Raw genomic sequence first — 23,677 nt, 5'->3', positions numbered from 1 at the left:
CTACAGTAGTATGCACTTTGAATATTATTGGTTCATGGCCAAGATTTAAAAAAAGTTCAATTTAAAATTAAAATTTCTCATTATACCTGGGGTAGATTTGGCCTCTGAAGAACAATAGCTTAGAAGCTTTGAGGGGCTTATGCACCAGCAAAATAATGTAATTAATATAGTTATCAGTGATATGTTTAACAAGCTAATTAAAATGACAAATATTATTTAGTATAAGTGTATCAAAGCAGATTATGACCCAAAAAAGGATTTGTTCTTAAAAGCCTTCTCCTTTTCACCCTGCCCAATCTATTTTATGCACTCCAGTAAGGGTCATTCCCTATGGCCATGCTTATATACAGAAAAGGTTTTTTTTAATGTGAAAACTTCCATTCATTGTTCTACCAACTCTTCATAACAAGTGCAAGCATCTTTTTCTTCCTTTGGAACATGTAAGCAAAGTTGGTAAATATACATTGGTCTTACCCAGAAACTCTTATTTTAATATCAATTCCATGACCTAAGTGATTTTAGGCAATGCATGGGTGTCTTTCAGTTTATTTTCTAAAGGTTTGTAGTGCTGTAAAAGACAGCAAGATGTCTGGCTTGTTCTGAGAATTCTCCTGATTTTCTTTTAGTGGTGGCAAGCAGTTCTTTCCCCTGTCCTCCTGAGTAAGAAGCAATATTAATGAAAGTCTCTGTAACAGTGAATCCGACAAAAATACAGTAGTCTTTTGGTAATTTCTCTGTGTTGTGGTTTAACCACAACCAGCAGTCAAGTGCCCTGTCAAACTAATCCAAAGAAGGCAGGATCCTGAAAATAGAAGTCTATGTGGCTTTATTAGGAATGTAAAAGCCAATTCTACTCTTCTGGCCACCTTCCAATAATTTCTGTTAAGATAGTATGAATCAAGAAATGAGAAAGCAGCCATCATTCCATGGGGAAGAATGCCATAATTTTGACTGGAGAAAAAGAGGCTGAGGGAAGACCTTATTGTTCTCCATAGCTACCTAAAAGGAGGTTATAGTGACATGGGGCTTGGACTGTTCTCCCAAGTGATAGGACAAGAGGAAATGGCCTCAGTTGTGCCAGCAGAGGTTTAGATTGGATATTAGGAAAAGATTCTCTCCTGAAAGGCTTGTCAAGCATTGGAACAAGCTGCCCAGGGAAGTTGTAGAGTCTGGAGGTATTTAAAAGATGTGGCCCTTGGAGACCAGTTTAGTGGTGGGCTGGGGAGTGCTGGGATAATGGTTGGACTCAGTGATCTTAAGGGTCTTTTCCAACCTAAACCATACTGATTCTATGGATTCTTGTATTGCAAAAGCTCAAACAAAATATACACATAGCTGGCAAAATCATGAGTTGAGGCCAAGGTTTTTCATGACAGCCTAGCTGATGAGAGCTTTCTTTCTTACTGAAGCCCTAATCTACAAAAGGGCATTAGAGAATAGTTTCATTCTCCAAACCTCCCTATTGTAAGGATAGGATATTTGGCTGGACTTTTGGAAATGTAAGGGAATGTATTCTCTTCCTGCAAGAAGATTCCATTCAACATGCCTTTTACATCTAAAACTCTCCAAGAAGATGATAGTTGTTCATGAATTTGTCCATAATTACAGCTAGTTTAATTGATAGTCCACAACAGAAGCAAATTTCATATGGAGATATTCCAAATAGTGGTACATGAACTATTTTTTAAGGTTTGCACTGGGGATATAAAAAGGAGAGACAAAAACATAATACTTTGAGTTATCAACAATTATTTGAAAAGATATAAAAAGTAGCAGAAAATTAATTTCTAAACAGGTGAGTTTCCGTTCTATGACCTACCTCTTTTTTTTGTCTTGGAATAGAAACAGAGAATTGATCATTAGTCATATGAAAACTGTGGAAAACACTCTTCATAAGGTAAGAATTTAAAATGATTCCTCTGATTTGTATTTCTAAACATATCAAAATTTTATCACTGCTTTTGCTCAGGGAAGGAGAGGAGTAGAAGTTGTAAGGTGGCTTCCTTTTCTTAGAGTTTAATTCCACGTTCAACTTCTTTCATCCTAAAAAATGCTTCATTTTTAGTGAAATAAAGTACAATTTTTTAGTACACAAACTTCTTATTTCTTACTACAAAACTTTCTACAAAATCCACTTTTCTTCCCTTAATCACTGAGACCACTATTTCTAGTTACCAAGTGAAGACAATTGAACATCCAAACAGCTGACAATTTCTATAGAGTAAGTCAGAGGTCATTTGGTGATGTCACATGTGTGGTGGCCATAAAACATATGGCTTTGTGCATGCTACTTTAGTCTTTGATACATGATAAAACATAAGGAAAAGACAGTAAGATGTAACCTGTAGTTACAGGAAACTTTCATGATATTCTTAAGACATTTTTTAAACTGAGAAATAATCTTAAGTATTCTCTTTGACTTGCAGAGTTTTGCCCTGGTATAGCATTATTTGAAAGTCCAACAAAGCTTGTATATTTATTATTTAGGCAAAAGGACTGGTTTTAACTGTAGCTCTAGTTGTTAATTGTTTTATAACTGTTTTTAGTCTAGAGCAACACAAAGCAAAATAAGTGTTTTTATTATCTTGGAGTGTTAATTTCCCTTATCACATCTTGAATTCACAGCAACATGGGAATCTATTCTTAATTTTATTTTCTGTGTTCACCAAAACTAATTTAATTTTCAGATTTTTTTTCAAGTCTTTCTTTCTTTTAATGTTCAAGAAAGTGAAAGAACCTAAAACTGTGTGTTTCAGCTGCAAAAAACTCTGCTGGTAGAGACTGTCTTGCTTTTTTGCCTCCACCTTTTTCATACTGGTTTGTTTTAAGCTTAAAAACTCATGTCATGAAGAAAGTGTTGTGTTTTGCAGTAAGAGATAAATATCTGTGGCGTTCAGGATTTATTGTCCTGGATTGCAAGGTTACATTTTGGTTTTGAAAGCAATGCCATTATGTGCACAAGGATTGAAGTGTTTGGGGAAAGGCTATAGAGAAGGCCATGTGCTTAGTGCTGATTAACCTGATGCAGTGAATTGATTGAGAAACAGCCATCTTTTTTCTGAACGTTTTAGTTGCCATATTGCTTCTTAATTCTTGATGTACATAGTTGTTAGGTCCACATAGCATGTTACTGAGTAGCAAAATAATTTATCTTTTCTGGTTTGTCAACCTAAAGAATGAGGAAAACACAAGAATTAGAAATGTCAGGATGCTTCTTTCAGCAGGAACTAAAAAATTGATTGTAAATCATTCAAAATTTGACATACTATTTCTCCTAGAAGACCAAAGGGAAAATATTGATTTTGTTTAGGACATAACTGAAATGTAAACCCTACATCATAATGGTAACTAATTACCTAGCATTAGTGATTACGGCTTATGTGTAAGCTATAAAGTTTACACTGTTGTTCTTAAAGGGTTTCTCACACAGTAAAAAATGAGAACATGAAGAAATTGATTAGGTACTAGTAAAGGAACCATAAGCCTTTCTTTCTCCACTAGAAATTCTGGGATTTACTTTTGTTTTAGGAAAGAAATCAAAAGAAAATGGGTAAAGTTCAGAATCAACTGAAGTTGGACAAGTACTACTATTAACCACAGCTTTACTTATAAGTGTTTGAAATTTAAGGTTTTGGTATTTCTGTGTTGATGTATTCATGAGCAAATATCCACTAAGTTCCACTGTATCACTTCAGGATCTGTATTATTAATTCATAATGCTAAATTTTTACCTACAGATCTCAGAGGGATTTTACAGACATCCTTAGTAATCTTAGTTAGACTCAGGATAAGGCAGTATACTCTAATCCATTAAAGTAGCCTCATTCCTCTCCATATTCTATCCCTACAAGAATTCCAGAGGTTAGCAGTGTAGGTACTGGATCATCTGCCTTTGGATATACCGGGGTGTTACATTCAGCAAACAAAAGTAAGAGAAATCAGAGCCGAGGGAAACGATCTCTGGGCATGCTTCTAATATACTACTAGACCAGGGATCATTTACACTAATATCTGCTCTGCACTGTGACTGGATGGATGGAACATCTAGTATCAGACATTTGACTTTGCCAGAAAGTGCTTGGGCATGCTTGTGCCCAGAATGATTCTTTCAAGACCATTGTGGAGCTACCTTTTTAATCTTCATGAATATTTATGAAGCATAACTTTTGAAGAACTTGAGCACTGGATATGCTAAGAGAGAAAATATTTTTATCATGTAGTTTCATGTCCTTCATAAATTACAAGATGTTCTTTAGAAAGTTATTTTTTGTCTTACCCTGGGTCTTGTCACATTAGCTATCTTTATCCTACTCCTAGAGCTGATTTCCACAAAAGTTCCTGATAAAATAAGAGATCTTTCTTCATCTTATACCATCTAAATATTATGGAGAAATACCCAAATGTGAAGTGAATGTTTTAACAAATTAAAAAAATCAAAACAGAATACCACCAGGGACAAACGGAGACCTCAAAAGGATTATGGTTTGGTTCAGTTTTATTCTCAAAATACTGAAAATGACCAAAAGGTAATAGCAAAAGAAAAACAGAAATGAATAAAATTTTACTGAAAGAGTGATGAAAGGAAATTCCATCTACTTAAAGTTCAAACATAAAGGGTTTTCTTAAAATGTCTTCTAATAAAAAGAATAATCATTTAAGAACATGTCTTACTTTAAAAACCATGGGCAGTCTTTTTTTTATATATGAAAAATAAGTTATTTCTTGAAACACTTTCCCCTCAAAAAGTTGAAGTTATTTTTGTTATAAAATAAGCCCTTGTTACGCTTGCTGGTAAACTGTATTCCATTATTAATTTCTTCTTTATTTCTTAATATTCTGGTTATATAAACTGTGTAAGAGACATTAAATCTATTAATTTCTATTACAAGATTCTTTAACATGTTAAAGATTAATTCAAGCTTAATCATCTATTAATTATGGTAATCATCTATTAGTTAATCATCTATTAGTTATGGTAATAATGCCAAGGTTGTAGGTTCAATTCCTGTATGGGCCAGTCATTTAAGAGTGGACTTCATGATCTTCGTGGGTCCTTTCCAGCTCAGAATATTCTGTGATTTTGTGATCCTCTAATTCCATCAGAAGAAGAAATAATTTTACACTCTCTGCTAAAGTCTTTGGCCTTCCCTTTGTATTGCTTCTCAGTTTGAGTGCTTTTTTTGGGTTAGCCTTGGCCAGCAGCCAGATGCCCACCCAGATGCTCTCTCAGTCCCCTTCAAGAGGACAGGGGAACAAAACAGGATGAGAAAGCTCATGTGTTGAGATCTGGATAGAGACATTGCATAGTATTTACCATCACATGTAAAAGAGCTTACTTTGGGAAACTATTTTAATTTCTTTTTTGAAGTAGATTTGGAGAGGTAAAAACAATTTAAAAATTAGCATTACCCTGCCTTTTAATCTCAGCTTCACTTGTGACTGCTCTGATCATGCTGTGAGGCACAGGGGTTTGCAGTCAGTCCACACCAACTCCTCTCTGCTGCTCCTATATCCTCATGCTGTTTCCCTGCATCACTGTGGGCTCTCCATGTGGGCTGCCATCTTTTAAGAATATCTGCTTCAGTGTGGACTCTCCATGGACTTTAATTTCTTCTGGAACTATCCTGAAGTATTTCCTGGTCCTGCTCTGAAATGGGATCCTTCATGGAATATGATGTGGATATGCCCCAGCATAGTCCTCTCTCTGTGCTATGAGGAAATACCTAATCCAGTGCCTTAAACATTTCTGCCTCACTTCTTCTCTGACTTAGATGTTCAGTATTTTTGTTCTCTCCTTCTCTCCCTGTGTGGTGGGTTTTTCTCATTCTTAAATTAATTTTCACAGAGGGGCTGCCAGCAGAGCTGTGGGGTTTAGCTGTGACCTGTGGTGGGTCTGGCACCAGAAGTGTCTGCAACCAACTTTGTCCTGCCCTCATTTGTCCTCACTGAGGCTGCACCTGGTACACTGCTATAAATGCCTCCTTTTCAGCCTGCCTAAATCCCTGTTCTCTACATTTAGCCTGTGTTATACACCACCATAAGAAGTCATTCTAGTGAGCCAGCCTTCAAAGTGACAGAAAATTGTTTCTCCTTGTACTCTTAACTATCAAAATCTTGACAAACTTAGTTTATTATAGTTTTCAGCCTGTCCTGGCTGCTAAGGATTTGGCTGTTTTAGCAGGTTAATAAAATACAACATGCTCACTGGTTTTCCCAATACCAGTTAGCAAACTACTTATTCTGACACTTTGCGACACACCAGGGATAAAAGCAGCTATCCAGTGTGCTCCTTTCTTTCTGGCACTTGGTCAGAAGAATAATTCTTCATTCACTTCTGTAGTGCACTTCATTTCTGCTGACTGAAAGGTTCATATGCTAGCTAGCAGAACAACTTCCATGTAGACCTGTCAGCACTCATGCCTTGAAATCCATCCACTGGATGGAAATCCATCCATCATTGTCTCGCTGCCACCCCTGTTGTCTCCTCTGAAATGCCCCTAATCTGGTTATGAGATCTGGGTCCCATGACTCTATCAGTTGTAAAAAAATATGAACACTGTATCATCCATCCCATTATATATTTTTTAAAAAATACAAAGACAGAACTATCTTTTTTAATCTAATTTAATGGTTTCGGTTTTTATAATGCAGCACATATAATAGAGTTTTATAATACAGTTGGAGATGGGTGGGGCCATTGAATACTTGAGAGTTAGTAAGACTGTAGCAGTAGATTGTTATTTCTGATGTGACCCATAGCAATCAAATGCATTTCCTTATGATGACAGTTTTATGGCCTGCAAGGAATTAATTTACAATAGGTCTATGTCGATATACAAGTGACTACATCAGAAAAAACGCTCAGTATAAGTGGCAATCATTGTTAGTTGCAGCAATGAGACCACAAATTGATCAGGTCCTGGAAGAAGAGAACAGTTATGAGACTTCAGTTAGCTATCTCAGTCAGACTCCATTAGATATGACCTGACACATTCAGGTGTACTGATCAGCCACTTTCTGCCAGTTAACTGGAATCTATAGTCCATCATATTATTTAGTTATCTCAATAATCATTTAAAAGCCTTCATTTTAGAGATACTAACTTTTTTTTTTTTTTTTGCCTAACCTAACGATACTCCCAAGATGGGTTTTCTCTGTGTTAGACACATTAAGTGTAAAGCCTGCTTGTGTGTGTGTGCTCAAAGTCTGTCCATCACTGTAGTCCTGGATTGTTTTCAACTGGCCCTATGACAAGCCTATTGAAACAGTGAGTATGTTTACATGCAAAAAAATCACAAAGAAAACCCAGTTAGATTGTTAAAATTCTAAATAACTTCTATAAGAAGTTTACAGTAGGAAACTAACTATTATTTTTCTGTGGTAAGAAAAAAATGCAGTAAAAATATTATTTTTTCTCCTCCTCCATCTCAGATGACTGCTTCTTAATTTCCGTGTTTGATGAATGACTTTTGTTTCCCTTCCTAGCAATCTGACTTTCTTGATCCGTGTTCCTAAAGATCAGTTGTGCAGGACATACAGGTGTTAGCACAGCTGGCTTGCTGATGACAACTCTGTCCATATAGCTGTCTAGTGTGTCATCACTCATATTGTTCAGTGTCATTCTGACCTAGCCAAGCTAAAAATGGTACTCTGGCTCAAGAGGGATTTAAAAACCTTCACAAAGTAAAGACAAGACATTGCCGAATGTCATATCCATGTACTCTGTTTTCAGTTTGGACATATCTAAGTAACTAATTTCAGGACACTTTTGTCTTTATCTTTTGGTTTTCTTCATTGGTTTTAGGGTGGATTTTTGTTTTTATTTTAGGGGGATTGTTTCCTTGTTTGTTTTGGTTGGTTGCGGTGGGGTTTTTGGTTTTTTCGGGTTTTTTTAAAGACTGAATACTGTATATAGTTTGCCTTCAGTGAGGAGAAATTGTTGTTTGGAGAATTGTGGAATTATTGAATACATTAACTGTTATTTTCTCCAGACATAGGTTCATTTTCAGCCCAAGGTCACTGAAATCTTTTCATAGGGGATGTATAACAGTGCACATGTTGCAGCTATAGAGAAGCTTAGGTGCTTTGGTCAGCATTTGCAAAAAACCAACTCTGGATCAAATTCTTATTCAACAGACCATGTAGTGTGTGTATGTAGTAATATGAGAAAGCTTGAATTAATCTTATAGGTAAGTCTGGGATGGTAGTCTGCTCTGAAAGTTAATTTCCATAATCTTGACTAGTCTTGAAGGGGAATAAAGAAAAAAAGAAAAAGAAAAAAAAAAGAAAAAAAAAAGAAAAGAAAAGATGCCAAACACAGCCAAAACATCAGTTTTAAGAGATATATCTCCTTTACACAAACACTGTTATTCAGTAATTAATGTTCTCTTGGAAACCACCTGTGAAATTGCTTGTTTTGTAATTAAATACAAATTTGTATGGCAGTAATCAAAAAGGATGGTCACTGAATCACTATGCTAATACCAAAATTTTCAGTAGTTATTCTGTTGAGTTAAATATTTGGTATAACTAATTGCGATAATGTCTTGCTACCTACACTAAGGTATGTTAAATGCTATTTAAACCTCCACTATCAACAGAAGTCGGACCCTTGATTTTGAGGATGTATTTCTTCTTTTGATGAATGAATGTGCAATGATCTGATGGTTTTTAATGATGACTCAAACCTAACTGTAATGGCCATGTAACAAGTATCCATTCAACTGTTTCCCTTTCTGTCCTATAAGAAACTCTTTTCTAAGCAAAGTACGTTCTGATTTGGTGTAGTTTGGTTTTTATCCCTCTTGGGGGAAAAAAAATAAAGGTTTAATGGATGATTTTGCAGTTCAGTTGACTTATTTGGTTCCAAATACCATTCCCCACCTCATTGTCTTTCTAATTGTGTCTATAATTTTCCAGTTTTTAGGTGCTTGATTTAAAATGCCTTCAGTTTAAGATATGCAGTCTTGACACAGACTTGTCACAGGTAGTCTCTTAATTTCTGGAATGATCCTTGGTTGCTGAAACATCCTGATGGAATGTCCATCCATTCAGATGTTGTGTCTGAAATTATATAGGCTCTCATTCAATAGGATGAATATACACTTACTTACTGTAAATATGGCCCCCACTCTACATGCTGCCCTGGACATACAGACACTATGCAGCTAAATCAGCCACATACTTGCAAGACTGTGGTTAAGACTAAGATATGCATTCAAACTGCTTTCTTCTACTTCAAAAAGTTGTAAACTCATTTTTGTCTGTTGTATGTCATATACAGAACAAATAGCAACGTGGTAGAAACCATTTTGCTTGTACTGTTTTAGAACGATTTCTGTATTTGCAGCTTCTGTTATATCAGCAGTATGGTGATCTCAGACAAACAGATTAAATAACTCTTTTCCATTCGCTTATCACCAAATCACTGTAGATTTTGTTCTGCTCTTTAAATTGCAGATGACATGCTATTTAAAAAGTACTAGGAAATTAAAGAAAAATTAGCTCAAAAATAAGTATTTTTAATGCAGAGGGTGAACTTTGAACTTATAAAATGTTCTCATATATAGCTTACATTTTGAAGTTTATATCCATAAATAATTTGATTTTATTTTCACCACAAGAAAGCATTGAATTAGGAACAAATTAAAAACTAAAATCTCAGATTTGTTGTACCAGTCAGATAGCAACTGGGAAAAAAACATTAGGAAGTGCTGAGCACATTCTAATACCATTTACAACTTCCCAGCATTTAGTACCACGTCTCTATTGGCATGACTGGATATACCACATCAAACTGTGCATAAAGAAACGAAAGTAAGCACCAGAGTGGAGTGTACACAAAACTATCAACTACTTGAGCAGCAGAAAATTTTAAAGTTCATTTTTGGACATGTAGAATTAGTCCATCAAATTCTACACCTTGGTTTGGTCAATAATGTAACTTCAGTTTATTATTCAGTTTCAGCTTTGATCTGAATTAATGAGTACTTTATTGATTTTAAATTGAGTGGCTATAGTGTTGTCTTCTTTGTTGCTCTCCTAATTAATTAAAAAGTTAAACACTGTCATAAGTCACTCTTCTCCTTTATTTTAAAATGCTATGAGTATTGTAGTAGAGTGTGGATTTGTGATTTTGCCTGTTTTCATATAGTATTTATATATATCTGAACTGAAAAATGTAATGATCATATTTAGAAGCATGCTCTCAAGATACTTAACTATACTCTGTATAAAATCACTCTTGAAACTTTTCAGTCTCAGCTAAAATTATGTTTACCAAAATCAGAAATGGTCAAAACCTCACTAACAATGGATAAATAAAAATTTATATAATTTTCCTCCATATTAATTTTAGAATATAGGGAAGTGAAACAGGTTTTAGACATTTTTAATCATTGCAATAAGCCTGATTAGCTGATTAGGTGTTTTAGATTTTAACATAAAGCTCTCTAGCCTCAGGAGACCTTTCTGACAAAATGGTCTTGCTTTAGATTTCATTTGTAAGAAAAAAAAAAAGTCATCAAATACAAAAAAGCTCTGAAAAATTGCAATTTAAAGGTTAGCTGCATAGGATGGTTCTTTTGCCTGTTGAGCTTCCAAAATACCCTCTTGTAAAAAAGAAATGAAATTACCCATTTTATCTTTGCCTCATGGTTCTATAATGTAAATTTGTGAGTACTGTTTTTACTGCATTAGAGAATGTGGAAATAAATACAGTTTCCCAACCCCTGTTGTTATGTATCTGGATCTCAAAAAGCCAATAGACAGAAGTTATTAAATTAGTTCTTTACTAAGATTTCATACAGATCTGTTCTCTCCTACATAAGTCCATGCAGGCATGGCCATTATAGCTTTCCAGTCCTTCAATAGGTAGGCAGCTTGGAATGTTTTCACTTCTAGTGAAACAATATAGTGATATTTGTACAGCGTACACACAGTATTTTGTTTTTACAATTTTCCCTGAACCCTCATGAGTATTTTTCAAAAGGAAAAGTCTGTATTAATTTTCAGTTTCTCAGTATGCATACTGATAATGAGATGTATTCTGTGCAATCTAAGTACTTACAAATGCAAAAAAGTATTTGTTTTGTTTTTTAAATTGTGAATCCTCATATCAAAAATTATACTGTTTAAGAAGCTAATGTATACTTTTCTGATGTAGTGGTATTAATTGTATTTGTATAGCACAATGCACCTATTTTAGAAATGGGGTTTATATTTTATTGTTCGGTGAATGTCAGACCTCAATACTGAAATAGACAGTTTGAAACTAATAGGGTTAAAAGGACTTCTACTGTCTGTATTGTGTATATATTATACCTACATTGCTTATACATTGTTTTTTTCCCCCTAGTATTAGCAATCTGCTTTTGTACTTTGACATAGGGATTTCCCTTGTGAATTTTGTCACAGAAAAAAGAGAATCATCAATATCGCAGTTAAACTTGACTTTCAAAGCTAATAGTATCTCATTTGGGGGCTGAAATTTAATAAATTTTCTTTGATTCTGTTTGAGTTTTTAAACATCAAACAATGAATTGGCCAGGGTGCAGTAAAATATTTAGATCTATTGACTACGGTTCAGAAGGGTAGAAGGCAAAACACTGGTGGTTTGATGTTGATAAATTCTTAGTACCTTAATCCACATTAATGTTGTCTTTTATCTGTGTGCATACTGGCAGCAAAGACACTGAAAAGTTGCTGTGTAGATAAGCTATAAAAATGTAAATCAAGTGTGTGCTTGTGTGTGTGCATGCGTGCATGTGTGTGTATTTAAAGCAATGTATTTTGTTATATTCAGCAAGGTTAACATCTGACCAGAATTACACATGCTGACAGAACACTCTAGAGAGTATGTTTGTTCCATAGGACTGTATATCCTGAACCTAGTGCACTGTGTGTGCAAAAAATGTGTAGAGGACCTTTCCTGTTATAAAAATTGCATCATAGTGCATATGTTTGGCAGCCACAGGTATTGACAGGAATTCTTTAGGTCAACTTGGGAAATGTAGGGCTCCCTATTCCCAAAGAACAGAGAAACAAATAAAATAAAATAGAATCTCTTCTTCTTTGTATCAGTAGATTTGCACATGCTTCTTTCAATCAGAGCAGATTTCAAAGGCTCTGCTATTATTTGAAATCTGTTTACTCATAACCAGCATTTTACAGGAATCTTATCTTGTAAGTACAGAAAAGTAATCTGGGATTTAAAATTAATAGATTTATGTTTTAATTCATGTTCAGTGCATTCTTGCAGGCAAGGCAGCCTCTAAAATACTCTGAAATTTATTAAATAGTAAATGTTTATCTATTGATTTATATGTATTTAGAATATACCCAGTATATATTTTAGTATATATGCAGTACATGTTTTAGTAAATTAATTTTGCAGTACGTACTATTGCTGCTCAACAGATGCAGTGTATGCCAAATGAATGGATTTAATCTATTTGTTTGTACTAACATATATTGGTATGTGTGACTATCTGTCTGTATTAGAATATCATCTGACGACTGGGAATGAAAAACGGGTGTGTGGCATCATATGGCGTGAGAGCATAAGTGGTGTGCCTGTGGAAGGTGCGCCTTAAATCCGTACGACGGCCTGTCCGCGCTGTCAGACGGACGCACGACATGTTGCGATAGGCAGGGCAGCGCCTCTCTTCCAGGAGCGCTCCGGCCTTCCCACTGTGCCGCGCTGTGCCCGAGGACAAAAGCGCGGGCGGCGCTGCCGCGCGCGGCCGGCAGGTGGCACTGCGATACCAACGGCGCGCGGGTCGCCGGGCGGCTCGGGCTGAGCGCGTCCGGCTGCCCGACACCGCCCGGACATCGCCTGTCGGCGCTTTGTGCAAATGCGGGCCTGCCCGATCCTCAGAAACTGCGCCAAAGTCCAGTAATGATACCACTTAGTGCCTTGTGTCCTGCACCGAGTCCGCAAAAATCAAGCATTTCTTTCTTCCTCCCATTCTTCCCCCCCTTATTAACTGGGAAGCTACAGGTTAGTTCTTTTTGCTTTATTTGTGAATTTTTCATTTTATTCTGACTTTTGACTGAGTTGTTTCTTAATGACCCTTATTCTGGAGGACTGATACCAGAGTAGACAGATCTCACATGCCAGCTTCTCATAGATGTAATCAAATGAACTTTTGAATTTCACAGCTCCTGTTTGTTTCAGTTAGAAGTAAAAGTACTGTTTCTTTTCTTATGAGGTTTTTACAGGTGACAGATCTGTGAAATGTATACACCAGCCGGGCTACAGAGCCCTTAGTGTCTTTTTTTCTCATTTCAGACCAGGGGAAGATGCTTTTTCTTCTTAACATTCTCTCACAGCACTCTGAATTAGAGATTTATTTGCAACGAAAAATCAATTAGTCCTAAATTTATTCATGGATTTCAGGTCCAGCGATCAATGCAAGTCCACTCAGTGGGCTCAAGGGGACCCAGTTCATCCCAGTTAATGTGTCTGAAGGGGAATTACCATTGATGCTGTTTTTTTCCCTTTAGGTCAGAGATCAGGCCTTGCTGCTGTGTACTGCAGCAGCCACAAATGACTTCACCCTGGAGCTACCCAAACTGCACCTGGAGACCTTTTCAGAGGAAGGGCTGAAGGGCAGGCCAGAGGCTGCAGCATTTCAGGTTAGAGTCTAAAATAATCCTGTTTCTTGTTTTCATTTTTTGCAACTGAGAACAAGAAGCTAGACTGCTCTGAATGTGTGAAGAAGAAAATGCATCAAAATGAATGTAGTCAACAGCTGAAAGAGAAATAATTTTTATATATACTGTTGGAGGTGGTATTTCAGAGATGATGTGACTTTTAATTTTGCAGGTAGAATATTAAATAACTGATAAGGATATGACCATGGAAAAACACAAATTCTATATTTGAAAATTAATATCACTCTATCCCACTCACCTTTCCTCTGCTTAATTTAAGCAAGACAAGTAGAAGTCAAAAACGGGGGGAAAAAGAAAACATTTTTATGCTGCTAGGTCAGTATCAGATTTTTTCATATTTCAGTTTTAGAATTAACAGCGATCTTTAGCACTCATAATTTAGAAGAAACTGCTATTTGGAATACTTTAGTATAGGAGCTGTTTTGTTTATGTAGGTTTAAATATTTATGTGTTTCAAGATACTAATTTTATTAGGAGGAAACTGGGGAAAAGAAGAGAAATTAACAATGTACATGTCTTCAGGTGTGAAAATGTATTGTGTGCAATGCCTCCTTATTGTTTCTAAGTTTGTTATGTCTTCTATACAAACTATGCCTTAGTCTTTATAGCTGCACAGATTACATTATCGTTAAAAGCAGAATATTTCATTTTCCCAGTGAGAGAACAAAAGGCAGAGTGAATACATATTTCTTTCATTGGGCTCTTCTATCTGAATCAGAGAGAGTAAAGGCAGTCAAGTAAAGTGCAAGGATATTAGGAAATGCAAATATTGCACAATGTGTATACTTTTCTGTAGTAACCTTTTAAAATTTATTGTAGATTTTCAGTTCTAGATGCAGTATATAATTGCAGGAACAGTATCACAAAACCAAACATTCAAGAAAGGCAGATGCTAAACTGGAAATTTCTCACTGTTGCCCTTTTGCATGCATGTTTTTCAATATGAAAAATATTTAAATTATGTGTGTATTATCATCTTTCCGTAATAAAGTAGTAATACGTAACATCGTGAGATTCCTGTGCACCTTAGAAAGCGCAGCTGTACATCTCTGGCAGAGAGTAGGTTGCAAATGCTTCCCCATACAGTGATGATCACTTTTAAAGCTGCACAAAAAGCTCCACAGGTGTATCTTTATTCTAAGAAGCTGTCATAGAAATCACCAGCTTTTAAATACCACTCTTCCAATTCAGAAGCCTATTTGCTGATACCTGATTCTGTTTTTTTATCTCATCCTGACTTCCATACTTTTCTGACCTTCTAATGATTGCAGAAGCATTTCCAAGATAGTCTGTTGTGTCATTATTTCTAAAAACAGAAACAGAATTATAAAAAGTTGCATTTCACATTTGAACAGAGTACTTACTTGTGATATACTTAACCCATAGTAATGCATGTGCTGCACTGGTAGTGCAGTGATGTAAACCTACTTTTTGTTTACCTGACAGCTTCAGTTACACTTGGTTACTCTGTGCATACACAAACAGCTCCAATTGTTCAGTTTGTATCGCTGTGAGGTTCTTTTCCGCCTTTCCTTTCTCCTTTTTCCTTTCGCTTCTCTTTCTTCCTCTTCTCTCCCTATCTCTAGTTACATAGTGCTTCTTTGATAACTTTCTAAGGACATTGTAGAGATTTTCTTACTAAATTTTCCTTTTTATAGCTGGGAGTCAGCTAATTGATGTTAATTCCATGCAAAACTACATTAAAAGCAATCCTGTAATTTTGAATGAGGTAAACTGTGAGTAATCAGTTCATGGACACTTCTCTTTAAAACCAGTGGAATGGTTTGCCTGCATGTTCTCTAGAACTGCTATAGTTAGTCTGTGTTAAGTACAACTCAGTTAAAGGCCTTATTATCTACAAGTGTTAAACATCAGGAGTTTTTTCCCAAGTTCAAATTTATCGGTATTTGATGGTATATTTTTTAAAATGGCATGAAAAAATATGATACTAAATTAGACACTGTGATAGGGATGAAGCACTGGCTATCAGAACTGTTTAGTATTAAGAGAAGATGACATTGTCCTATTTTTATTATTCATGCATCCAGTTTGTAGTAGGTGGCTGAGATTAGTAATTAATTATATATCCATTGGTCTGAGTGTATCACTTCTTCATCATATGGAAGTGGCATGCATGTTTTAAAGAATTGTACCCTCTAGTTTCGACCTCAATTAAATGAAATATTTGGAGATACCATTCTGTGTATCTGTAGGCATTTGTTAAATTCTTGGGGACTGCAGGAGAATTACTATAGTAGTTTGAAAATGTCACTTCAGTTGGATAAAAAATGAAAAAGGTATAATATCTCTAAGGTTAAAATATTATTGTTATAGCTTTTAAAAAGTCTCACCTGATATTTAATTGCTGTGAAGAATGTTATGTCACAAAATTGTGCTATTTGTTATTTAAGTTTGAAAGTGGAAAATTATAGTATTGTTTTCGAGCACCTGGAACACAGTGAACACAGCATTTAAGGTGTGCTGTTCTGGCCATTCCCTAATGTTCCTACTGGAGAAAAAAAGTGGAACCATATGTGGAGCCTCCTGTGAATATAGAATATAAGGTTCAACAGGCAAATAAAATGACATGGTATTGCCAATTCTAGTAGTCTTGTTTGGCAGATGAATATTTAAATTAGCCAGTAAAGGTTATCAGCTCTTTAAAAAATACAAAGTCCAGTTGTGTTACATCTTTAGAACAAGGATAAAGTTGCTTAATAATCTTATCACTCTCTTCTTTTTTTATTCACAGAAAAAGTGGGCATTCAGAAAACTAATTCTGAATTGTCTCAAGTACCTTTACATCAAATATGTAATTGATACTAATTTTAACCTAACATTTTAACCTAAACATTTTACCTAAAGACAATTCATTAAGCCCGCAAATAAATACAGTGAGATTTAAATGTTTATGTATAAATAATTAAGTACTGGTACATTATCAGTTTAGGTTTCTTCTGTTTGGAGCAGTAGACACAGAAGTCTAGAAACTGCTATGAAAGAAACTTCTTGAAGCAAATTTAGGTACTTCAGACACATATGTTAATGTTATGTTTTAAAGGAATTATAGTTAATTTGTGCTAAAATGACTTCTAAATATTTATCAGTATGATCCAAACTATCTGAAGACTTGACTCTAGATACTAGTTGAACACAGAAAAGAAAATGGAAAAGGATCTGGGAGTGCTGGTTGACAGCGGCTTCACACAAGCCAGCAGTGCCCAGGTGGCCATGAAGGCCAATGGCATCTTGGCCTGGATCAGCAATACTGTGGCCAGCAGAACCAGGTCAGGGATTGTCCCCCTGTGTTCAGCACTGGTGGAGACCACACCTCAAGTGCTGTGTCCCTTTCTGAGCCCCTCCCTCACTCACTGTAGGACAGGCATTGAGGGGCTGAAGTATGTCCAGAGAAAGGCAACAGAACTGGGGAAGTGTCTGGAGGGTAAGTCCTGTGAGGAGTGGCTGAAGGAGCTGGTGTTGTTTAGCCTGGGGAAAAGGAGGCTCAGGGGACACCTCTCCTGGTTTAAAGGACAGGTGTCTGCCAAGGAAGGCAGGAACCTCCCTTGGAATGGAAAATGTAGCTCCCTTCCTTCCAAATTATTACAACTTTGAAGTTACAGGGTTTCAGGCAGAGATATAGGAAAAGGAATAACAGTTCTTTATTACTATATATGTATGTGTATCACAAAACAAACAAACAACAACAACAGCTGTGGCACTGACACCAAACAGAGCACAAACCCGGTCCCAGCCTCTCGTGGCCGCAGGCACCTTCCCCATTGGCGCACTTCCGGTCGCAGCCAGCAGGGGCGCTGCTGGCTCCCGGCGGGCAGGGCAGGTGCGGTGATTCCCCGCGGCTGCAGGGGGCGCTGTGGAGCGAGTCCGGCCGCCTCCCTCAGTGGGTAATGGGGGGCAGGCTGGCGGAAAGGGGCTTCCTTTACAAACCCCCAGTGGCAGCCGAGCCCAGTGCCTCTCTGGATGGCAAAATGGACTGCAGCAGGACCCTCGGAGCAGCCGGCTGGAACAGAAGAGACAGCCGGTGGCACACCCAGGGTGGCCACCAAAGACTCCAAAGCAAAGACTCCAGAGCCATGGCAGGAGCTGTGGGACTCCTGGCAAACATAGGGTGTCAGGTTAAAGAGTAGCAAAAATCCCGAAGCAGCGAGAGAAAACAGCAGTGCTGGGAAGCGGCAGGAAGGTTGCTGCAGGCAGCTGCCACAAGCCGCCAGGAGAGGCTCTCTCCAGGAAAGGATCGGGTTTTGGAGCCCCTTCCCAGTGAGGCCACGTGTTGGAGAGGTCCCAGTTCAACAGCTGCTCTTGCAAGCAAACAATGTCCCATGATAAGGAGATGTAGTGAAAGATAAAAGCTCTGCAGTGGCAGTGAATCCTCTGGCCTCAACAGTCCAGCACCAAAACCACACCGCTCAGATTCCAGGAGGGAGAGAGCTGGAGCGAGGCATGGGCCCAGCCCCTCAACCCCAGCCAAAATCTCGTGGTATCTCTGCACTTCACAAGAGAAAGCCCCACAGCCAAGAGACAGCAGCAAAACCTTCCCTCTCCTTCTCCCAACCACATCCTTTGTCTCTTAACTATTGTCATTACCATCTCTTAGGCAACAAATGGGAAAAAATTTGTGAGAGAAATAAAAAACCTCAAAAAATCCTAACCTCCAACACCTCATTGCTCTCCACAGCTACCTGAAAGGAGGCTGTAGTCAGGTTGTAGTCAGTCTCTTCTCCCAGGCAACTAGCAACAGGACAAGAGGACATAGGCTCCAACTGTACCTATGGAGTTTTATGTTGGACGTCGGAAAGGTGGTAAGGCATTAGAATGGACTTACTCCTGGACTTACTGGAATATGGTGGAGTCACCATCCTTGGAGGTGTTCAAGGAACAGCTAGATGTGGCACTTGGTGCTATGGTTTGTTGGTGTGGTGGTGTGGTTGATGATTTAGGAGGTCTTTTCCAGTAATAACAATTCTGTGATTCTATCCTCCAGGTGGGTTTGACATGGTTAAGTTTTCACTTTGTCTTGCCTGTCTCTGCCTGCCTCTGTTTTTGTCTCTCTGTGACACACGCTCTCGTGCTCTGTTGCTTGTCCACGTGTCCTCTCTGCACACAGCCCACTGCATGCATGCCCTCCTGGCTGTGCACTTGCTGCTGTGTGCACACTGACCATGTGCACCCACTCTCTGGTGCTCTTGCTTTTCCTCTCCCTGCATGCCTGCTCTCTCTGCACTATGGATTCTTGAGCTTTCCTTCAGTCAGTCTCTGTGTGCTACTCTGCCTGGGTCTCGTTCTCTCTTCTGCTTCCTGTGCCTCTTTCCCACTCTATCTTTCTTGCTTTGAATCAGTCTTTCTGTCCCTCCTGTCGCTTTGCCTCTCCCTTCCACCTGCCCCATCTTGCTCCCTCTATCATCAGCATGTATCCATCTGTTCATGCAGGTTTAGGAAGTCCACATGGGATTTATATGTACTTCTTTGCCATTCTTAGGTGTTTTGAAGTAATTTAAAATGAAAAGTGCAGTAATAAAATGAAGGCTTATAGTTTTAGTGGTAATATTGTCAAGTACTGGCATATCTTCAGTGTTAACATATAATCATTATAAATTTACAAAGAAGTAGGGTCTTACCATTTATACATTCATTCATTATTTAGTCATGCATTATCTAATTGTGCTGTAGGTCCACTTTTTCTAATTAATTGGACAAACATAAATGTAGTTTTAGGAGCTTCCTAATTTGTATTTATTTTCACTTGTTTATTAATTTTAGATTTGTGCTTGATAGGTTAGATGGTGAAAGATATGCATAATTCTGCTGATAATTTTCCTCAAAGTAATAAACACTTTCTCATTTCTGTGTTCTCTTGTCAATAAAAAACTTCTTACCAAACTGAGGAAGCAAGTAATTTCAAAGGTAACGGTATGATTCTGTCATCAGATCTTATCCTGTTGTCTTTCAAACATAAATCAGTTCTGGTAAGAGGACGTAATGTGACAAATTAATCGTGGAGCAGCTGCTTAAGAACAGTATTATTAGTATATTAAATCTTTTACTTCTGCTTTAAAGTTTTTTTTTTCTTGTATTAACTTGGCTGTTAAAAAAAATTATTTTAATACTTCAGAAAGAAGAAATGGTATTTAGAGTCTTAAAGATGCATCCTGCTCACTGTTGTAGTGTTTTATTTTTACTTACATTTATTACTTTTATTTTTACACTGTTTCACCAGAGAAGGAACTATCAATTGAATTATAAAGGCCAGATTGCTGCCTCCTTTGGTATCAGATTGCTGTTGATAGCAGCTGGGCTGCCCTCCCACCTCCAAAAGGACTAATTTCTTCTTCTCATCTCCAAAATGACTACTTTCATACCTAATGTCAAAATGTGGTGCTTCTGGGCTGACCACAAGCCTGTCTAAAATATACCAGTTAAAGAGAAAAGTGATTCTTTATTACTCTACTGCTACTTTACACTTGCATTTTGAGTTGAAATACTCATAAATAAGTAAATGTTTCAAAAGCATTAGAGTGAGGCAACACCTCTTGCAAACCTGACCTTTTGGAAATTTCAATATATCAAATATAAAGTTGGTGTATAAAGTTAAGCAATGATTGACAGCTAAATAAAGTCTGAATAACTAGATTGAAGAGATGTATAGTGGAGAGCTCTAATCTTCTTGAAAGAGTTCAGCTGGTATCTGGAGTCATGTATCCAGATATGTTGTGTCATGCTGCTAAATATTTAGAAGCCATAACTCTGCAATATGGCTGTAATGATTACTTTAAAACATAAGATTAATGTTTCATATTTAATTTTATATAAGGAAAATAATGTTTAAAATGTTAATAAATGCGACATCTTCTAAATACCAGTGATGTTGGAAATGTTGGAAATTTGCCTTCTATAATTTGAATTTCACACTGTTGCTCCTTTCTGCCACTTAATTGCTCACTTAACTTCCTTTCCTCTTCACAGTATTTCTGTTAGCAGTCTTTTTTTTCTCTCTCCCATACAGGCCCTCTCTCCTTCCCTTATTTCTCTGCTCCTTATCATTAGCCTCTTTCCCTCACTTTTTATGCCACCCTTGCACTTCTTTATTTCTTCAGTTGCCTTTCTTCATCCTACGAAATTAGGACAGATTATATGAAGAACCTTCTCAGAGGGGTTTTGTAGTTAACTGGAACACTCTTGCACTCCAGCCATGCTAAGTCTTGGCCTTATGGAGCATAAATATCAAAGTGTCTGTAATCACCAATTAATCAAATTAATTACTGAATTAATTAATTAATTCCTGAAAACTCTCTTTGTGCCTGTGACACTACTAATTCTTGTCCAGTGTCTTTTGTAAGCACTATCAATTTTGTAAAAGCTTTGCAGCTAAGATGTTTATCTTGATTGTCTTGAATGCCAAAGTTAGTATATAATCATTTAACCTTTCACTAACCATTCTCAATGGAAAGTTTACTTTTTTGGCCTTATGCAATCATGTAACTATCTGTCCACTTAGACTTTTTCATTTCTTTATATCTGTTGCATGTGGGTGATGTCTTAGGAATTATCTGTGCTAATATGCAAGAAATCTCTTTAAGAATTATGTAAAATATTATCTTAATTAACTAAGTTTATTTATTTAGTTTTGCTTCTGCTTGCAATCCTGGGATTTTTTTTTTCCATCTGGTTACTAGGTTGCTGCATGTTGTAGCAGCAAGCGTCTTTCCTGTTTGCTAATCACTATCCTTTCATGAGAAAAATTACTCTAGAGTCATGGTGTTCTCAATATGCCTCAGTCCATAAGAGCAGACTCCTAATAGCTGTAATTGAAAAATAAAACATCATTTAATGACAGATTATATCAAATATAGTTCTCACAACACCTTGTTAGGCAGCTATTTTTACTTCAGAAATCCTCTTTCAGAACTGTATGGGTTTATCTGTGCACAGCATCTTCAGAAAAGGAGTAGTTTTCACAGACAGCAACAATGTAAATTTGTGACTATTTTTTAGAGAGTGTGTACTGTGTATCATTGCAGACAAGTCCATTAAGAAGCATAGGTGTTTAACTGTTGGTAATCATGTGGGTTACAAATTAAATTCATGAAGTGAAAACCATGAATGATTGGAATTGTCTGGAGTCTTACATTTTTTGTACTGGGTCTTTTAATTTCAAAAATTTAAAAAATGCTGAGTAAGTGAGCCTAAGCAATAGAATTTAATAAGACAATTGACTATATTATACAAATGTTTAAGTAGCAGAAACAGAATCAGACTATTTTCTATTCTATTTTTAAAAAAACCTTCTTGCTGAAATGCTGAGACTTTTGTTTAGTATTTTATTTTTGCTTAACTACTTAGTAGTCCATTATTGTAAAACATATGTCTCCTTGTTATTCTGATCAATTGCTTACAGAGTAAGAAAAAAATATTAAATATTACACTATATTGGTACAAGAATTTTGTAATGGAATCATGGGAGACTGAGCCTAAGCAATAGAACTTAATAAGACAATTGACTATATTATACAAATGTTTAAGTAGCAGAAACAGAATCAGACTATTTTCTATTCTTATATTTTTAAAAAAACCTTCTTGCTGAAATGCTGAGACTTTTGTTTAGTATTTTATTTTTGCTTAACTGCTTAGTAGTCCATTATTGTAAAACATATGTCTCCTTGTTATTCTGATCAATTGCTTACAGAGTAAGAAAAAAATATTAAATATTACACTATATTGGTACAAGAATTTTGTAATGGAATCATGGGAGACATTTCTGCCCAGATACTGCATTTTGGTGGACCTTGTGTAGTTAAAGGCTTGGAAGAGTAAGGGTTATCTACAACTTGAGTGACTTTATTATGGCTTAGTGATTTGCTGATTGATTTCATTTGCTGTCAGTTAAGGCTCTCTTAATGTCAAGCTTTCTTTGCATAATGCCTTGAAATAAAGACTGATGAAGATTTTTTAGATTGATGCTGCTAATATAAACTGACCCTGATTTGCCCTTCTGCATGACAATATAAGTGACAGTAGTTAGACAAAAATATAGCAATGAATATGCAACTTAAGGATTAAGAAAAATACAGTAAACCTTTCACAATATAAAACTAGGCATAAAAAACAGGCTGTTCTCTTACTTCTACACTTATAATGTATTGAAGAAATAGACTGGGGTAGCATCCCATATGCTGTACAACTGCTGTACAACTGCTGTAAAAATTCAAAGAGGATCATTTTGAAAGGATTAAAAGTTAAACTGTTTTGTTTTACCAGATTCTAACAATTGGTCAGTAATTAATTTTGGTGGAGGTTTTGTTGAGAATTTTGGTGGTGTTTTGTTGTTAGTGGTGGGGTTTTTTTGGGGTTTTGTTTTTGGTTTTTTTTGGGTTTGTTTTTTTTTTTTTGGTAGAAAGGGTTGTATACATTTTTGGCTTATAAATCCACATATGTTATTACCTGTAAATTTTATTTTTTATATTGTTATTTTACATGAATCATAGCAAGCTATTTTGAATCTGTTGTCTTGATTTTTCATTTACTGAATTGATTGCTTGTCTAGTGACATGTGTTCATAGTATTCTAGGATCACAAATTCCAACATTATATTGGACTGTGAAAAACACAAATTCTTGGGATTCATAATATTTTTGCTATAGGTGTCCCAGGACTAATATGCTTTAAGTAGGGCACTCAATACTTGTCCATTGCAGTCCCCAATTTCATAATATGATTTTAGAACTCTCCCTTCATTGTGGTCTCTTCTCTCATTTTTGATCTCTCCCTGTTAAATGCAAAAAGTTGTTAAGAAATTAGGGGGTGAGGAGAGAATGGAGACAGCTAGAGAGTGTTTTAATTAATGCAAATAAGATTAATGTGGAACCGTTGTTTAAACCTGAATAATAAGGATACACAGACTTCATGTTTGCAAGCTTACTTGTAAAGGATTGGATCTTCTATGGCTTTTAAGAAGATAATATCCATGGAATGGCAAAAATTTGTTTAT

At 36.4% G+C, this 23,677-nt stretch overlaps 1 protein-coding gene across 10 annotated transcripts in view; it reads left to right on the top strand.

The window, feature by feature from the left end:
* Nucleotides 1-23,677, top strand: part of CCDC171 (coiled-coil domain containing 171) — a 155,417-nt gene that overhangs the window by 97,730 nt on the left and 34,010 nt on the right. For 9 of the 10 annotated variants that reach the window (XM_068177037.1, XM_068177042.1, XM_068177040.1 and 6 more), the window contains exons 22-23: nt 1,843-1,897; nt 13,507-13,638. In XM_068177037.1, the coding sequence (XP_068033138.1) occupies nt 1,843-1,897; nt 13,507-13,638 (187 nt within the window). The remainder of the gene's footprint in view (nt 1-1,842; nt 1,898-13,506; nt 13,639-23,677) is intronic. The other variant, XM_068177041.1, reaches the window with a different exon arrangement.

Source organism: Anomalospiza imberbis, chromosome Z (assembly GCF_031753505.1).
Source record: "Anomalospiza imberbis isolate Cuckoo-Finch-1a 21T00152 chromosome Z, ASM3175350v1, whole genome shotgun sequence".
Classification (NCBI taxonomy): domain Eukaryota; kingdom Metazoa; phylum Chordata; class Aves; order Passeriformes; family Viduidae; genus Anomalospiza; species Anomalospiza imberbis.
This window is presented reverse-complemented; position numbering and strand designations above follow the sequence as displayed.